Here is a 19,094-nt window from a genome sequence, read left to right on the forward strand (position 1 = left end):
GCTTCATCTGTTTCATATTATAGTCCTTTTGCAAAACCCAAGTGCTCGTGAGCTTCAGGAAATAAACTGATGGTCAGACATTTTCCTTCAGGAAAGTCTTGTATAATTCATGGCTCCATCAAGTCATCCAGGTCGTGAAGCAGCAAAGCAGGCCCAGACCACCACACTACCACCATGACTGTTTGACGCTGTGCTAGCTTTATACCAGATGCAACAGCACTCACATTTTGTCTTGTGAATCCAAATGTGAGATGAACCTTTGTGTTCTTTTTGGTCAGCAGTAGTTTTCTCATTTGAACCGTCCCATGGATGCCATTATTGCTCAATGTGTTTCTTACTGATGAATCAACACTGAATGTGACTGAAGTAAGTGAGACCCGCAGTTCTTTATATGTTGTTCTAGCTTTGTTTGTAACCTCACAGACGAGCCGTTGATGCTGAGTTGTTGAGGCCAACCACTGCTGGGAAGGTTCTTTACTGTTTCAAGTTTTATCCATTTACGGATAATAGCTCTCATTGTGGTTCACTGGAGTCGTAATGCCTTAGAAATGGTTTTGTAACCCTATTCAAACTGATAGAGGCAATAAAAAGTGTGATAAATATGCAAAAATCTAAGAAATTTACAACAGGACAATCTGTCGGATGATGAGTGTAATCAGGATGCACTTGAGCTCAATTCTAAATGGCATGACGAAGGCTGGAATTACCTTTGTATACGTGATATATATCTATTTTTTTCATCTTTTAATAATGTGTGTGTGTGTGTGTGTGTGTGTGTGTTTCTCAGATTCTCAGTAAAGGAAAAATCATACAAGCCGGGCGCATGGATATAACTGGTCAGCTGGTCACCAACATCGGGCTGATGGTAACACCAGACATGATGCCATCGTTTCGTGTTGTGGCGTATTACACTATTCCCTGGAAGGGAAGAGAGGAGGTTGTGTCCGACTCCATCTGGATAGATGTGGTGGATTCCTGTCTTGGAGGGGTGAGTCCTCAGCTCTCTCACTCACTCAGAAGGTACAGTGTTTACCAGCTGGAGGGTTGGTGGTTAAACCCTGCCACCTTCACTCTGCGTGTCAGAGTATCCTTGGGCGTGACACTGAACCCCCAGTTACTCTGGGTGCATTCATTAACCATTATTAAACTAGTCTTAAATTATGATTTTATTGCATTCTTAAATGTTTCTGATAACAAGAAAACCAACAAACAAAAGTTTTTTTTTCTTTTCTTTAGTATTTTATGGTTCTGTTTGTGTGTTTTGGGTTTTTTTGCTTTCATTCTCTGCTATAGCTCACAGTGGGGCCAGTGGACGGCGTACCCAGAGACTACCTTCCTGGGAAGATGTTTCGCTTTAAGATAAGAGGTGACCCGGGGGCAAAGGTCAGCCTGGTGGCCGTGGACAACGCTGTGTATCTTCTCAGCAGGGACAGACTCACGCAAAAGAAGGTGTGCTTTTTTGGATTTGGAAAATTTGTGTTTTATAATATTGATAATAGACTGAAAAAGACAATTGCAATGCAGAAGTCCTTTCACCTTTTGTTAATGGAACCCTTTGCTCAGATTTGGGACGTGGTCGAGCACGGTGATATTGGTTGCACACGAGGGGGAGGCCGAGATGCCAAGGGGGTATTTCAAGATGCAGGACTGCTTTACTCCTCCAACAGTGGCTTTCAAACCCCAGATAGGCAAGGTATCTATCAGCATGGAGCATCGGTGGAAAGTTTAAACTTTTTAGTCCCTCTTTACCTTCATAGCAGCTGAAGACCATGTTTCTGCTGCAAATCAGACCTTTCTACATCTACTAAGGCCATTTCTTCTACAATCTGCTCATCAGTTGGGCCTTACGCTGTATATTACAGTGCTGTATATTACAGTGCTGTATATTAGGCATGGGTTAAAAAGTTAGTATACTAAAACTGACTTAAAACTAAGATTTATACAAATCCGGTTCCATAACAACTTCCACAAAAATGTACATAAAAATTCAGTGCAATGATTTGGAAATCACATAAACCCATATTTTATTCACAATGAAAAATGCAAATCATTGCATTTTTATGTTTATTTTAAACAATGTCACAGTTGTTTTGAAATTAGGTTATAACTAGGGTTGCCAACTCCCTCAGAAATAAATAAGGGACACCTCGTGGCCAGGGCCGGGCGACCCAGTTGTCTTCACCCTTCCCAGTGTGGTGAATTTTTTAGCTCTTTTTTTGTGTGTGAAATTATTTTTTTAACCATTTGACTTGAATTTGATTTAAGTAGATGCGTATTCTTTGTGATATCAACACATGGGAAACAAAAATCATGTAGCCATTTATTTTTAGCTCAAAATGACAACATTAACACAATAAAAACAGGTCTCTTTCTTAAACAGAAGCCTGTCATGCTTAACTTTTGAGAATAAAAGTAAATCTTTCTTTAAAAGAACTCTGTCCTGCTTAACTTAAAATTATATAAATTAATAGAAAACAATAGAAAGAAAAATATTCTTGTAACAGTGCACATTTAGTGCATTTAGTGCAATTGGCTTCAGCAGAGGCATTATTTCAGCTTTTGCTCCCGTTTGTAAACCCACTTGTTCCCATGATTACGCATCATAACTCATCATCATTATTCATCTATGTATTACTTTTATGTATTACTCATCTATTTGTTGTAATCATCTATCCTTGCAGTTGTTTATTACACAAAACAAATTATATTATCACACTTCTGGCCACATAGCGCTGATATTCACTGCACATGCCCATTTTAACCTTAACCAGAGGGTTTAAAAACAAACAAACCAGTGTTTACCATATCTGCTTCTGCCGTGGCCTGGTGGACAAAAATTGGTTAAGGGTTCCCCGAGCTTTCACGCCCCTCATGTTCTTCATGTGCCCACCATTAGAAGCATGCCTATGGAAAAAGTGCGCCGGCACACAATGCAGTGCGTTTTATAGGTGTTATCGTGAACTTTTCCAGACAGGTGTTTTCCTTTTCCCATTCTTCCCTGCACTTTTGCAGCCTTTTTTTTCTTTCTCTGAGAGGAACAAACATTGCTGGTCTAATGCTGGGCTCACACTGTGCGATTTGTGGCCCATTTTGAGCCGATTTTTGAGTCGTGTGACCAATTTGGTGATCGGCCCGATTTTGGCCTTCATCGTGCATCGTGTAGTATACGTGGGGTAACGAGAAGCGATTAACACCTCACGACCAACTCCCGATCATCAATCGCTCGTGAGGGTGTCACGTCGGTGAAAAAGACGGAGCAGCACGGCTGTGCAGCGTGTGATCTGGACACAAGCGATGGAGGCACAACTTGTAGAACTTTGGAAAGCTCATCCGAGCCTTTTCGATGTGGCATCACCAAATTATCACGACCACAACAACCGTGAAAATAGTTGGATTTACATTGCTGCTCAATCACAGCTGCCTGATCATGTTTTTCATTAGCAATTTAGCAAAGTTGATGGCGGTGTGTGTCTGTGTGAGTGAAAGACAGAGAGGGAGAGCGAGCGACAGATTTTCTGTTATAACTTTCATTTTATGGACGCACAGTGTGAGCACTCAGGTCGCATCAGAGCATCGGGCGGTATAGTGTGAGACCTGCATCGTGACCTACGAACTTATAACCCATGCGAGCCAATCGTGCAGTTTGAAAATCGCACAGTGTTTGCCCAGCTTCAGGTGTACTGTCGTCTGAGACTTGCACCGCAGTGTCGGCGTTTGTTTCCCTGTTGGCCATGCTTTTTGTTGTGGTCATCTGTTGTCTTCCGGTATTTTCTCCGCAAGCGACCTTTCCTCAACCAATGAGATGAGCGGTAATCTGAATTGTCATACTCGAATTGTCATAAGTGTGCTGTCAGCTCATTGGTCACAAAGCAGGAGCGGGGCTGGGAATTATGTTTTCAAACAAAGCGTTAATTACATTAAAACTTATAGACTACTTTTGATTCTCACTGTATTACGGGACAAAGTGCGTCCCTTTTCAGCTCAATACGGGACGTGTACTTTTGTTTCTAAATACGGGACGATTCCGTTTTTTAAGGGACGGTTGGCAACCCTAGTTATAACTGGCAAGTAGTTTCAGTTTTTTACATTAAGTGTAGCAGGCATCCGTTTATATTTAAGCCAATCTGTCCCCTTATATGTCTTGATGAATTCAATTAAACCCATACAAAGCAGTAAACCTCAGTGCAGTTGCGTGTCTTATGCTACGTCCACACGTACACGGGTATTTTTGAAAACGGAGATTTTCCGTTTTCGTTTTAAAAAATAATCCCGTCCACACGTAAATGCAGAAATGAAGGAAAACGCTGCTAGGAACACGCCAAAGCAGCAGGTGGCGCTATATTCCTAACCGTGTAGAAATATTGGCCAATCAGAAGTCTAGAAGCCTCGGTGGGAAATAGTAAACAAAGCTGGGGCATAGAAGCAGAACTGAGTCGTATGTGTGGAGGGACAGTAACTGTGTGTGTATATGTAAGCATTTAAACACTGCAGAGAGAACAATTAACAGTATTGTAGAAATTCATTTCACCGAAACAATAACGTGGCGCACAGTGTGACGTCAAAAAAGGCGCACACCTTTTCTCAATGCAAAAACGGAGTTTTAGAAAATATCCACCCTGGCCGGAGTTTTTAAAAATCTCCGTTTTCAGTGACCGAAAACGCCGTTTACGTGTGGACGAAAGGTGCAAACGCATAGAAAAATCTGAGTTTTCAAAAATACCCGGTACGTGTGGACGTAGCCTTATTCTTCTCCCCGTGTTACACCACCATGCCAGATGTCTCAACACTTCACAAATCCCACCTTAAACCCTGATTATGTATACAAAGATTAATAGTGTTATTCTACTCTTCTTCCCCCAGCCATGCAGTGTCCAGGCAATGCCAGAAGGCGGCGCTCTGCTGAACTGCTGCGACGTAAAGCACAGCTGGGTGAGTCAGTGCTGTCTGTTTTTTTAGTCAGCTGAGATTAGCTCGTATAAATTGTGCCTGCAGTTTAACTCTGCTTTCTCTGCTTTTCCACCTTGTAACATTAGTGTAAAATTTATGGCATCAAATAAATAATTAGGTTATGAGAAGGTGAATTTCATTAAATGTTATGGTTAAACAGCAGATGCGGGGCAACATTATCAACAATTTTATTATACGCACTTTTAGACATTTAGAATTTGGCATTTCATTAACACAGAAATTGCAAAATACAGAGTATCATACAACTGGTGCTGACCCTGCTGCTTACCTCTCTTCCACCCCTTTGCCTCCAGAGAGTCACTACAAGGAGAAGCTGCAGTATCGTTGCTGTAAAGATGGCCTTCGGGAGATCCCCATGCCGTACTCTTGCACACGACGCTCCCTCTACATCACTGAGGGATGGGAGTGCATCCGGGCGTTCCGCTATTGCTGCGCCACATTGAGGGACCAGCCGTTTAACACGGAGATTCCTACGACACCGTCACCCACTACAACACCTGTTCCCACCACCACTGCTGCTCACATTATTACGCCACATCGGAGAATACATCTCTCGCGAGAGAACTTCCGTAATTTCTATACTTCATTCTCATCAATTTGGCATTCATATCTTTGATTTTAGCTTGATATGTCAAAGCTTTTTACATTTAATTTAAAATTTAGCAGTATAACAATAAAATAGTTAATCAAAAATAGTTCATATTACGATTTAAAGAGACACATTTCTAGATTTGGCACTAATCTAAAACTTTGGGTCCTCTCAAATCAGTTTAAGGACATTGACCTCTGCTAGCTTACTGGGAGCTGCTTCTTAGGAAAACAGTCTGCTTGACATTTACTGTTTTCCTGTGGAGCGCCAGTTGTGGCATTTTGCCCTCTTTTACTCACAGCACTGAAACTCTCTGATCAGGGCAGAAGGCATCTCCTGCTCCATCTACTGAGATCGCCAATAGATTTTTAGAGTTTAAGAACACCTCATGTTCTACAGAAACATTTTATTTATTATGTAAAAAAAAGAAACAAAAAAACATTTCACTAATTTCTCCAATAATAACTATGGATGAAGTCAACACCAGTAAAAGCTAAACGCTTACACTTTAATCACATCATGATTGTTTGATTAACAATCTGCTGGGTGTTGTCTAAAACACTATGTGCATAACTGTGTGAATATATTCAAATATTACAGACTGGAGATATCCTTCACCTGGACAACCTGCACTATCTGGACGACCTGGACTACCTGGACTACCTGGACTACCTGGACCACCTGGACCTGAAACTGAAGTATTGCGTTCACTTCCCGGCCAGCCTGGACCAACTGGGCGTGAAGTGTACCTTGAGACAAATGCGAGGAAAACAGAGGACGAAAATGTTGTGCTTAGTTCAATTGCAAAAGAGATCATCGAAGAAGGCGAAGAGGAAGAAGAGTATACAGATGAGGCTGACGTATATCTGCGTTCCAAGTTCTATGAGTCTTGGATGTGGATGGATGTTAACCTGCCCAATCAGGCAGATAGAGACAGCAGAGACGGGTGAGTAAATGATTAGACCAGAGGTCACATCTAATGAAGACAAGTCTGATTGGTTAGTTAGTAACTTGGTTGTTTCAGCTGCAAAGCGGGACATGCAATTAAACCACTGTTGAGTACTTGAGTCATAAACAATGTTGGTTACTTGAAAATAGTGTACAGCAGACACTAATGTTTTTGCCACTTTTTACAGTAATGTCAGTACCTCCAAGCTTTAAACGCTGCATGTTGATCTACACACGTCTGTTGCACATACTCATGTCATTGTCATGAGACATACTCACAAACACAATGACGTTTTAGTAACCATAACGCAGCGTGCTTACCGGAAAGTAATAGTAATCTAATTACTTTTTTGCAATAGTAATCCCTTACTTTACTCGTTCTTTGAAAAAAGTAACGTGTTACTTGTAATGTGTTACTGCCCATCTCTGTTCATTAATACTTTTATCTTTCCACTAGTCCGCTATTTAAAGCATCGTCATATACTGCCTTTCTCTCCGACACTTACTTCTCACCCCTTCATCGTGGACACTGGTAACAGCTTTTTCTTTAGTGATAAACCACCTGAATGAAATCTTAAAACTCAAGCACAGAGACAAACACGGATCAGTACCATCTCTAGGCAAATCCAAAGTTAGCGCATCACAATAATGCAAATATCCACCCTTAGTGTAGCCTGTGTGTTGTTCCCACTTGCATGTAAATCATATTAAACCAAATTTACCACAGTGTGAAAGCATGGTGGAGGAAAATATTAGTCACAGATGCTTTAATATCATGTGGGCTCCAGTGGGAAAAAACTGAACTCAAGTTCAGTGGGTTCATTTGACTGCGGTGTACACTCTACTAGCAGTGTGTGACTCGGTTTGTAAAATATCATGATTCATCGTCACTGATAAAAATAGACAGTAAACCAGCTTTTCTGTGGGTTAGCAGGAACACAGTATTTCATCCATTGACCTTTAAAGACTTTAATTGTACCTCACAATATAAAGGTCCTTGAGGCGAATACTGTTGTGTTTTGGTGTGATACAGTAAATCAAATCGAACTGAACTAATAGACTTTTAAACACATGTTGCTGCAACACTTAAATGTTTGAAAAGTTTACAAGACTTGGCTTTAAATGCTGTTCTTCTGTCAACATCCACAGATTAATGGACTAATTAGGAGGATCATCGCTCACTGATTTCTCTCAATCTGTCTGTCTGATAAAAGAAAAAAACATTTTTTTAAGCGAGCGGGATCGTGCTGTTCGGTCAGTGATAACAGCAGAACAAACAGTTCTAAGTGCAGAAAACACAACATCATTCTGTGTTTCACCATCGTGACCATCGGTGTGTGTGCGTACACTCACAATGTAGTAACACAAATTCCTGCAGTGTATCTGTGTCGTGCTTGCTCTGTGAAAACCATCTGCTAGTGTCTAGAACCAAGTTAATGTTTTATAGATTGTTTGCTGAAACTTCAGAAACCTTCACTGCAGTTTAATAGAGATAAAAGAGAGTGAGAAGTGTCATTTTTTAACTGCATGTTATTATGTCATAATCATAAATCGTACTACAGTAAACTGGTAGTTAATGAATTGTTAGCGGCTAGTTATGTTTCAGCTAACAATGATAACTAATATACACAGGTGATTAGTAATATTTAATTTATTATTTATTAGTCAGTGCTTTATTTATTATATACGGCATGTTTGGTGTCATAGGTGGTAAGTTCATAAATAAATTTAAGTTTAATGACATTAGTGGAAAGTAAAATTCAGTGTACTCCATTATTCATTAGTTAATCATTACCAAATGTTATTCTTCTGAAATAAAGACTTCATGATAGATCAGACTCAAACTAATGGGATGGATACCAGTTAGTGATTAAACACTGATTTGTTGTTTGTTAACAGCAAAAAACAAACAAACAAAAAAGAAAAACTTTACTTAAAATTAAATGTTCTGTGTATTAACTGTAAAGGGTTTATTTATTTTTTAAATCTTACTTTAAATATATATTTAGACATCTATACTGTACACATTTTCTGTTGAGTATGCAAAATTTCTGCATAGTATAATATAGTATAGCAATTGTCTACTTGTAGTTTTGAGCTTGAATCAATCGGAAGATTAAAAAATAACATGGATCTTATCAACAGGCTGGCCTCGCTGACAATGGGGGACCCCTTACCTGATAGCATCACAGAATGGGGGCTTCTGGCTGTCAGTGCATCACCCCACACAGGTGAGATGACAGCGAACTGGGAATCAAAGTGCTTAACTGGTTAGGGACTCAGTTTTTGGAAACTGATGCAGTCTGGCTTTAATGGGAAACACTTTTAAACTTCCAGATAAAAAACGGTTATTTTGTGTAATCCCAAAAAAGGATGTTATCTAAAAATTATCATTATGTTTGATTATGAACATGGATATACTGTTACAACACTTTTTTTGTAATAGTGGTAATAATACACAATATTTATATAGCGTATTTCAAAACACATTGACATAATACTTTACAAAGTGAGATAGTGAAAGAGACAGGAGAGATCTGGAGAGGAGAGATGATAAAATATTATAAAAAACAACATAAAAGAAGAGTCAGTGAGAAATGTATACAAATGTTAACTTAAGAGTGTTTTGGAAGATACTGTGATCAGATTTCCTCCATGAGGTTGTTCCAGACAGTGTGTATTTTATTGGCTCAATCAAGTGTATAAGGAGTTACAGTAGTTTAATCAGGAGGAAATGACAGCAGGTTTTACGCTACCATGTAAGATTAAAGCATGATTTGTAGGGATGTCTTATATTAATAAGAAATATTGTGTCCTGGCAACAATCAAAAATCAACCCAATTCTTAAATTAACCATTTTTTTAAAAAGAAGTTTTACTTTTCTATGTTTAACTAAAAGTTAAGGACAAAGTTTTTCACATTCTGTCAACCACCAATTTCTCAGAGCAAAAGAAAATAATATACTTTCACACTTGTCAACAGAGTGAATGTGCTCTACCTCCATCACCTCCAGGTGAAAACAAACAGTGGCAAACAATGCTCCACGATTAAGTTTCCAAACTATCCTGGTTTCTATCATCAACCCGAATGATAGAGAAATTGTCAGAATCCTAATCCCTCACAGACGTTTTTCACCATCTTGTGAATCTGCAGGTTTCTGTGTTGCGGAGCCCCACAACTTCAGAGCGTGGAAACGTTTCTTTGTGGAGCTGAAGCTGCCGTTTTCAGTGGCGAGACACGAACAGGTTGAAATAAAAGCTGTGGTCCATAACTACGGCTCTGAGGAACTACACGTAAGATTATTGACTTACTCTTTCTCATAAATTACCAGCTTCTTCTTCTGTAACGGCTGATCGCTTTCTGCTCAGGTCAGGGTGGTGCTCATGAAGACTGAAGGCATGTGCAGCATTGCTTTCAAGGACAGACACACACAGGAAGTGACAGTGCCAGCTGGCTCTTCGATAGCTGTGCCCTACACCATTGTGCCGCTGGTGGTGGGAAAACATCCCTTGGAGGTGATGGTGCTCGGGAGAGACATGGCGGGAGGAGACCGTATCCAGAAGCTTTTACGGGTAGTGGTAAGTGACTGTGTGATGAAACTGGCATTTTCTGTGTGCTTAGAATTAATAAGTAACACATATCTTCTTGAATCAAAACCTTTTTTCCTGATACAAACAGCTCGATGGAGTGCAGAAGACCGAAGTTTGGAGTGTGGTGTTGAACCCATCTGCTGAGGGGGGTAAGTAGATGAGTAAGCAGTGAGGTATGATAATGTGTCATCCCCTATTTTATGACCACAGTTCCCAAAAAGTTGTGACAAATATGTAAAATGTAAATAATAACACAATGTAAAGACTTGAAAATCTCATCGATGCATATTCACAATAGAGTTATAATAAGAACATCGAATGTTTAAAATGACACAGTTTAGTACTTTGTGGAAAATTAGCTCATTTTGAATTTAATGGCAGAAGCACAGTTAAAAAAAAAAGTGGGAAAAGTAAGCGGTACTGAACAAAACAGCTGGAGGAACAGCTGGAGACTAACTGGGTTTATTGGTAGCAGCTCGGTAACATGAATAGTTCTAAAACGAACAGATTAGGAGGGCGGGGTTTCTGAGAAGTAAAGATGGGCAGAGGCTCACCGAGCTCATAAACTGAGTCTGAAAATTGCAGAAAAATTAAGCACTAGTATCCCTCATTTATTTATCATCAGTTATCGTACATAACATCATCTAAAAAAAAAAGAATCTCTCTGCGTGCAAGGGGGCAAGGTTGAAAAATTGGGTGTCCTTGATCTTTAGACTCTCAGACAGCACTGCAGTAATAACTGTCATGTTTCTGTCATGGAAGTCCCCGAACTCACTGTCTGTGAATACATTTAGCTATCCACACATACGAGTTCCTGCCTCATCTTCTCTGTGCCAAACCTCATTCAAAAGAGACTCGATTTCTATAACTGCTTTGATTCTGATTCACAAGGTCCCGATTTGATTTGACTCAGACAGTCAGAAATGTTATAATTCTGATCATTTATCAGGACATATCCATGTTTTTATAACTAGCCTATGTATAAAAACAAAGCTGACACTAGCTGTTGGGTGGTTGTTGAAATAGTTTTGGGAGCGATTTCTGGCAGAATATATTTATATTTAAAAATCAATTCTGGATTTAATGAATCGATATTATCCAAACTAAAATCGATTTGAATCAGGAAAATCGATTCTTTAAACCCACAACTACTTTTAACCAGTTTATAACACACGTGGAACAAAAAATCCAACACCCAGGACCGTTGAACAGCTAGAGTCTGGGACAGACTGAAAAACTCTCCAAAGAGAGGTGCCATCATTTGGCACTGGGGTTGTTGGTCGGGCCATGTGGATCCCAGCATTGCAGACTGGTGTATGTAGAACGGGAAAACATTCCTCTCCCAAAAGTTCAGCAACTGGTCTCCTCAGTTACCAGACTTTTACAGACTGTAGTTAAAAGAAGAGGGGATGCTACATAGCGATAAATACAGCCCTGTCCTGTGTTGTGTTGCAGCCATCAAATTCAAAATGAAATAACAATTTCCTTAAAATGGTGCATTTTCACATTTGATATTTTCTATTATGAATAAAATGTGGTTTTGTGACATTTGCTAATCTTTGCATTCTGTTTTTATTTAGATTTTATGGAACTGGGTCTAAAGTTTACCAAAGTTATGAGGTTTTACATTTATATCTGCTCCCTTTGAGTCTCCTCATTTTTAATTCGGTGTCAATACGTTTGCATCCAAAACAGGAACGCAGACAGTCCGCGTTGGAAAGATTGAACTGGAGTCAGTAGTGCCAAACTCTCAACCTGAGTCATTGATCAATGTCAGAGGTCAGTAACTGTCAGAGTGGTGAGAAGGATCACAAATGAAACCAAGAAGGAGGCTTGTTCATGAAACTTCTTTTTCCCTACTAGGCAGCGTGTTAGCAGACAGCATTGAGAACTCCATCAACGAGGACTCTCTGGGGTCTCTGATCAGGATGCCTGGTGGCTGTGTGGAGCAGAACCTAGCCTCCATTACTCTGCCCCTCATTGCCACCCTCTACTTAGACCGAACTGACAACTGGGAGAGTGTAGGCGTGCTGCGCAGGGCAGAGGCTCTCAAGTACATCAAGAGAGGTGAGACGAAAGCAAAAAGCGAAGAACAAAAAAGAAGGAAAGGGGGATTTACTGTTTTTATTATTTTCTATGGCTTAATTCTACAATAAAAGCTGAGGTTTGCAAAAAAAATCTAAAATCAGTTTGCAAAAAACTTTCTGACTAGGCACAAAAGGCTGGAATATGAACACGTAGTTATTGTCTATGTCTTTGTGGTTAAAACAGAAAATTCTTTTGTGTTTTCAGGCTATGACAATCAGCTGGCATACAGAAGGCGTGACGGCTCTTACCCGCCCTACAGGAGGGAAGGAGCGAGTACCTGGTACTGACGAATCCTTACATTCTTAGAGCTTTCAAGTATTTCAGTTTTAATGACAACACTAAAATATTATTTTTATTAGTGATTTTCCTACTTATATGTGTCACATAACAAAAAACAATACATGTTTATTTCAGTTTTACTGTGCGAAACTGTACAGAAGTGAGTCAGTGAGGAAAATCAGTTTGAGATTCATAAATAAATAAATTTGTTCTGTTAGATAAATCGTATTTATGACATAGAGTGTGATTGACAGGATCACAGCATATGTGGTAAAGGTGTTCTCCATGGCTCACTCCATCATGGGCATTGAGAAGCAACAAGTGTGCGACCCTCTGGTCTACCTGGTGATGAACAAACTCAGAGAAAATAAAGGAATATATGTAGAGGACAACCCAGTTTACAGCACTACCATGACGGTGAGACCCACATGCACGTATACAGCCACACACTCACACTGCGAGGTTGGTAATCTATGTGGTTTCCACTCAAAGACAGAAAACTTTTCATTTCCTGGTCCTTGTATTGTTTCTCCTGTAAATTATCAAAACTAATTATTATAACTACACGTCTTCACGAGCATAACCTCTCAGCCTGAACACACGACTGAAAATCAGATGTGAAAAAGGACAAATTTATTCAGTGCAGCCACAGAAAAGTAGAATTTATGGAGTGCGACAGAATAAATAAAACTTTAATTGCAATAAATGTGTAATAACAAAATAAGCTGTTTCATTGTGATAGCTATTACAGCTAAGTTTATCAAATTTAAACCATTCAAACAAACTGTAACTTGGAAAATAAATATCAGTCTATTGATCCGTCCATACATCCGTCCGTCTTGTGGGCAGTCGTCTAAGCAGAGAAGCCCAGATGTTCTTTCTTTCAGTCATGACCCAGAGCTCATGACCAGATGGCACAACAGGTTAGATATCATCCTCCCACAGCGCTTCCTACATGATCCCCTAAGAGACACGGTCGATGCCTTCTCCAGGCATCTCCAAGAAGATGTAGACTGGTTGGGCAGAATCCCTTATCCTTTACAGATTAAAGAGCTGTTCTTGTGATCCATAATCCAGGCAAAAACTATATTGTTCCCTCTGAATCTGAGATTCAACCACAGCGTGGACTCTCCTATGGAGAACTGGGAGTCAATCCACCAACCTTCTGATTGGTAGATGGCCTGTTGTACCCTCGCTTACAGTGTTAATTGTTGTCTGAATCTGTACTGTCGGTAGGATATATGGGCTCAAATTGTGGTCATAAATATTTTGTACTTGTAAATCAGGATTTGTATGTGTAAAAAGAATTTGTGTGTGGCCAAAAAATATGTGTGAAACTCTGCACTCAAGTTTCAAGTTACAAGTACGAATTTTGACCCTATTTTTCTTCCTTTCATCTGATTGGCCAATGTCATGTCAATCACAAATTTAACAATCCAATCGGAGAACAGATGGGTTTGGCTATTGGAGGGGTGCTTTATGGAGCTGCTTTATGCTTTATGGTCCTTTCACATTGTACAAAATATTTATGACCACAATTTGAGCCCATAAGGACAGATGGATAATATACATGCAGGCACATATATGAAGTAAAAACTACACCTTTCAAAATAATTGCTTTATTATTCAATCATAACTTCCAAGACTAACAAAATAAAATCAATAAACTGAAAAGAAAGAGATTATTATTAAAGTAGATTGTAAATACAACAAAAAGGCCCAGTCTTTATAATCCTTTTATCTGCTGATGATCAACAGAAAAAGCACGCTGTCATGTAGCATGCCATTATTTTCTGATGACATATTTTCTTTCTTTAACTTTAAGCATTTGTACATTTTTAAAATCTAACAAACAACTTTAACTCATTTAAAATAGTTTCCATTATTTTAGACACTTTATTCAGTGATTAAAATTCTAAATAATCAAATACTTGAATTATTCTGATGGTTTTAATACAAAATTACAAGGCATGGAAGAAAGAGATGATGAAAGTCTCAAATACTGAATAACCCCTTAAAAAGTTTCTAGTTCAGAAGGTAGAGCAGGTCCCCTACTAACTGAATGGTTGTTGGTGGACTGTTCCGGTCTGCATGCAATACGCACAGCATCCTTCGGAAAGAAACTGAATTCCTCTGATGCGTTCACTGTTAGATTGTATCATCGACAAATATTAGATAGAAGTTCGTTGGGTAATGATGTCTAAGCTCCTTGAATGCTCAGTAGGAAAGAAAAGTGCTAAAAAGGAACCAGGAAATTTACTTTAGGTGCTTTCTGCCCAAAATCTTTGATAACTGCGATAAAGCCCTTCTCCCTCTCATCACCTCTAGGGCGGTCTCCGTGGCGATGACCCAGAGATAACACTTACCGCCTTTGTCCACATCGCACTAGCTGAGGCCAAGCAGGCAGGGATCACCTGCGTCATTCCTGGTTTGGAGATGGAGGTAAGTTACAAGCAGCAATGTCTCTTTAACACTTGTTGTAATTGTAATTATACTAATCCATCATCCACCTGCTCCTGTGGTATAGAACGCCATGGGTAAGACGACACAGTACTTGACCAATGCACTGACTAGAAATGGGAGGAGACCGTACACCGTGGCCATCACCTCTTATGCTCTGGCTCTTGCGGGGGCACCTCACAATGTTCATCAACCGTTACTCGAAGCTGCAGCCCGAGGTATCCTCAATCAGAATGATTATAGTTCTGTTTTTTAATTTGTTTTGTTTTGTTTTCTTGTTTTCATTTGAGTTACCAGAGTAAATGTACCTTAAGCAACTAAAACTTGCTTAAAGTCCTGGTTTATCATCATGCAAAGCATCAGTAAAACAAAAAGCCTGGTTCTGCTGGAGGGTTCTGCCTGTTAAAAGGGAGTTTTCCTTCCCACTGTCGCCAAGTCACTCCTAGGGGGTCATCTGGCTGTTTTCTCTGTATTATTATAAGGTATTCACCTGAAAGGAACTGTTGTGGTTTAGTGCTACAAAAATAAAATACAATATAATTGAATTTAACTAATTTCTGTCTACTAGCAGGATTCTGTTTACTTGCTATATCATTGATATTGTCATATAACACTATTTTTTAATCACGTAAAAGTTTGTACTGATTTTATGGCAGACAGTATGGTATGACATAGCCCTAATCACTGCACTTTTGCTGTACAGACTAAAGCTGTGTTCTCTTAAAGCCGGCATTCAAATAGTATCAAAAAGCCACTGAGGATAAGTGTAAAACATCCCTCTAATTCTGTCGCTGCTGCAGGTGGCAGCCACTGGCCTGACAGGGAAAACCACTTCTTCACGTTGGAGGCAACCGGCTATGCCCTGCTGGCTCTTATTAAGTTGGGTCGCATGGAGGAAGCAGCAGCAGCCTTTAAATGGCTGAACAGCCAGCGAAGAAGAGGAGGCGGCTTTGGCTCTACTCAGGTCAGTTAAAGGATATTTAGATTTATTTCACTTGTTGATATTATATTTCATGCCCGATTTAAATGTCAGAAGGCTGTCAGTTAGTTTTTTTTGTTCTCTACTCTTCCAGTCCACCATGGTGGTGCTTCAGGCACTGTCAGAGTATATGATCAAGAGACCTCCTCCTGGTGACCTCAGTCTGGATGTAGACATCAGGATCACTGGACGCAGAGACATCCGCTACCATTTTAACCCAAGGACAGCCTATGGCGCTCGCTCATCCAAGGTGAGAGACATTAAAAGAGATATAAACAGAATCCAGGCTTGTAGCGGAGTTTCATAACTTTGAACTGTGATGCTTTGAGATTTAAGAACATCACTGAGTGTAATATCATCATTATCCAATATTTTTCTTCTTCTGCGGTGCTTTTGTTGCACAGTTGCCTGCTAACCTTGATTTGGAAGTGAGAGCTCAAGGAAACGGACAGGGAATACTTGAGGTATAAATGCACTGAATGATTATTAATAAAACTCATTAGAGATAATTAAATTAAATAGTAGGACAGTTCCTACATTTGGCTGTATAATCGTTTGTGACTGATCGATTTCTCTTCCTGAAATTTGACCCAAGGTTGTGACCCATTATAACCAGCTGCATGAGGTGGATGAGAAAATGCCCTGCCAGCACTTTGAGCTCAGTGTCGCTGTTGAAGAGTCCCAGGGTAACTCCATTTATATGTCTCAAACACAGCAGATAAAATAAGTGTTGAATGTGTCACCAATGTAACTAAATGTATCTCTAAAGGTGCAACTGACATCTACACATGCAAAGAAATCAAACGATGTTACGCGTTATAATGAGAAATGACACAGGGGAAAAATACTGAACAAAAAGTGGAGGTACTAAAAGGCACCAGCTGATATCTGTTAGTAATTAGGAACTAATCATGCCACTTATTGCAAATTAATATCAGCTGGTTCAGTCCATGGTCTATAAAAAGGTGTCTCGTTACCAAGGTGTCACACAAGAAACATCTCATGATGGGTTAAAACAATATGAGGCTGTCACAACCTTATTGTTGGAAAACATACTGATGGCATTGGTCACAGAAGAATTTCTAAACTACTGAAGAATGCAGTGAGCACTGCTGGGGCCATAATGTGGAAGTGGGAAGAACACCACTTCACAACAAACCGGCCAGGACCAGATCTTCCCTGCAAGATTTCAGACAGAGGAGTGAAAAGAATTCAGAAGAGTTGTCTAAAAGCCAAGGAGGACTTACAGAGACCTACAGAAAAAAGAAAATCGGTCGACCACCATGGCCTGTATGAACGCTCACCATGCAACAATCAATTTCTGAAGAAAAAGCAAAACTGACCTTTGACACCATAATACACACAATGTTACGAGGTCAAAGGGCACTGCATATTTTCAGAGGAAAAAGAAAGCACCAAAAGCACCATACCAACAATGAAGCTTGGAATTGGGAACATCATGGTGTGGGCTGTTTTTCAGCATACGGCACTGGCACACTTCATGTAATTTCAGAAAGGATGAATGGAAATCGAACACAGACATATTCTAGGTCTGACCAGCTGTCTCAGCTGTGGGCAAAAGATGACAACTAATACAATTCTGACATAATTTACTAGTGCAGTGATCAAAAAAATGAAGAGATACACAGTCCAGCGTCCCGCTTGCTGAAGGTATAAAACACACAGTTGAAGGCGCGAGCCTGCGATGGCACAAGTCAGTTGCACTTTACATGCCAACTACTTAACTGGGATTAGTAGTTGTCCTTCAAGACCCACCCTGTAATTAGAAGGCTGGTAATTACTCCAACCTCAGCAACCCAACTCTTCCTTTAGGCTGTGGCATATAGTAGGTCCTGGCCTGCACAGAGACACAATATCACCCCATCTTCGTTAAACAATTCACAGAGCAGCAAACTATCCACCATCAACATATTTAAATCAAGTCATCTTAGTTCTGGCCATATAACATACCTCAGAGACAAAATATCACAGCAGTGTTTGTAGTGTGGGCCTTCAATTAATCCAACCCCATCACAGCCATTGGCTCACAGCAAATGTGACACATAAAATCACACGAAACCAGTGCCAACTTCACACAACAAACAAGGAGATGAATTATACAGGTAACATTAGACCAATATGTTACAGAAACATGTACTATAACACTGTTGATAAAAATCTGCAGCCCTCCACCAGGATTATGATGATGAAACGAGGGTTGATGTTTCAGCAAGGCAATCATCCCAAACACAGCCAAGGAAACTCTCAGCTGGTTTCTCAGCCAATCACCTGACCTGAATCCAGCTGAGAAATCTACTGAAAGAGTTCAGAGTTCAGAGAAGGATCCCACAGAGACCTCAGGATTTGTGTGGAAAAATGAAACAAATCACACCTGACCAATGTATGTGACTAGCGTGTCCATTCGGGAGGCGTCTTGAAGCTCTCATCACCAACAAAGAATTTTGTTTGAGACATTAAATACATGTCAGTTGGTGTGTTGGGATGTTACTGACATATGGCCATAATTTCATGTCAATAGTGCCTTTAGAAATATATTTACTTGGAAAAATGGTGACACATTAAATAATAATAATAATAATAACAATAATGGATTGCATTTCTATAGCGCTTTTCAAGGCACACAAAGCGCTTTACAATTCCTCTATTCATTCACTCTCACATTCACACACTGGTGGAGGCTACAGTTGTAGCTACAGCTGCCCTGGGGAAGAATACTTATTTTACCAGCTGTATTTATGTTCTTGTAGTTCTTGTAAGGTGTTAGGGTTTAAGTTATTATAAGGGTCAAACAATGATGAAATACAATTCAGCACACATGTTTCATTTCCTTGATATTTTGAAATGAGATAAAACAGGACTTAGTTCAAAAGATACAAATTGAACTTTTCTTAAATAACTGTAAACAATATAAGAGAATAGAAAATAGAAATATATTTTTAAAAAACAAAAACAATTTTCTATTTTTTTGTAGTTTATTGCACTTTTTTGCAATTTATGTAATTACTATGCGCTTAATGCAGACATATTATTAAAATTTGGGCTATAATGGTTGTATTGATGTATATCAACTTGAAATGCTCCCCAAAATGGCACTACAGCATGTAAAAATATAATATAAGCTCTGGCGGACTTGGTTCTATGGTAGGTCTTAAAGGGTTAAATAACTGTAAAC

The 19,094-nt window shown here is 39.5% G+C and overlaps 1 protein-coding gene across 1 annotated transcript in view; it reads left to right on the top strand.

The window, feature by feature from the left end:
- The window catches only part of LOC146517475 (complement C3-like), a 32,887-nt gene that overhangs the window by 8,518 nt on the left and 5,275 nt on the right, over positions 1-19,094 (top strand). The window contains exons 16-35 of the mRNA XM_085164319.1: positions 788-988; positions 1,294-1,449; positions 1,564-1,693; positions 4,861-4,929; positions 5,262-5,537; positions 6,158-6,503; positions 8,651-8,736; positions 9,659-9,798; positions 9,874-10,083; positions 10,184-10,244; positions 11,791-11,874; positions 11,959-12,162; positions 12,388-12,463; positions 12,717-12,879; positions 14,791-14,904; positions 14,990-15,140; positions 15,723-15,886; positions 15,996-16,151; positions 16,306-16,365; positions 16,497-16,587. Of these exons, the coding sequence (XP_085020445.1) occupies positions 788-988; positions 1,294-1,449; positions 1,564-1,693; positions 4,861-4,929; positions 5,262-5,537; positions 6,158-6,503; positions 8,651-8,736; positions 9,659-9,798; positions 9,874-10,083; positions 10,184-10,244; positions 11,791-11,874; positions 11,959-12,162; positions 12,388-12,463; positions 12,717-12,879; positions 14,791-14,904; positions 14,990-15,140; positions 15,723-15,886; positions 15,996-16,151; positions 16,306-16,365; positions 16,497-16,587 (2,938 nt within the window). The remainder of the gene's footprint in view (positions 1-787; positions 989-1,293; positions 1,450-1,563; positions 1,694-4,860; positions 4,930-5,261; positions 5,538-6,157; positions 6,504-8,650; positions 8,737-9,658; positions 9,799-9,873; positions 10,084-10,183; positions 10,245-11,790; positions 11,875-11,958; positions 12,163-12,387; positions 12,464-12,716; positions 12,880-14,790; positions 14,905-14,989; positions 15,141-15,722; positions 15,887-15,995; positions 16,152-16,305; positions 16,366-16,496; positions 16,588-19,094) is intronic.

This window comes from Neolamprologus multifasciatus, chromosome 6, assembly GCF_963576455.1.
Source record: "Neolamprologus multifasciatus chromosome 6, fNeoMul1.2, whole genome shotgun sequence".
NCBI classification, from domain to species: domain Eukaryota; kingdom Metazoa; phylum Chordata; class Actinopteri; order Cichliformes; family Cichlidae; genus Neolamprologus; species Neolamprologus multifasciatus.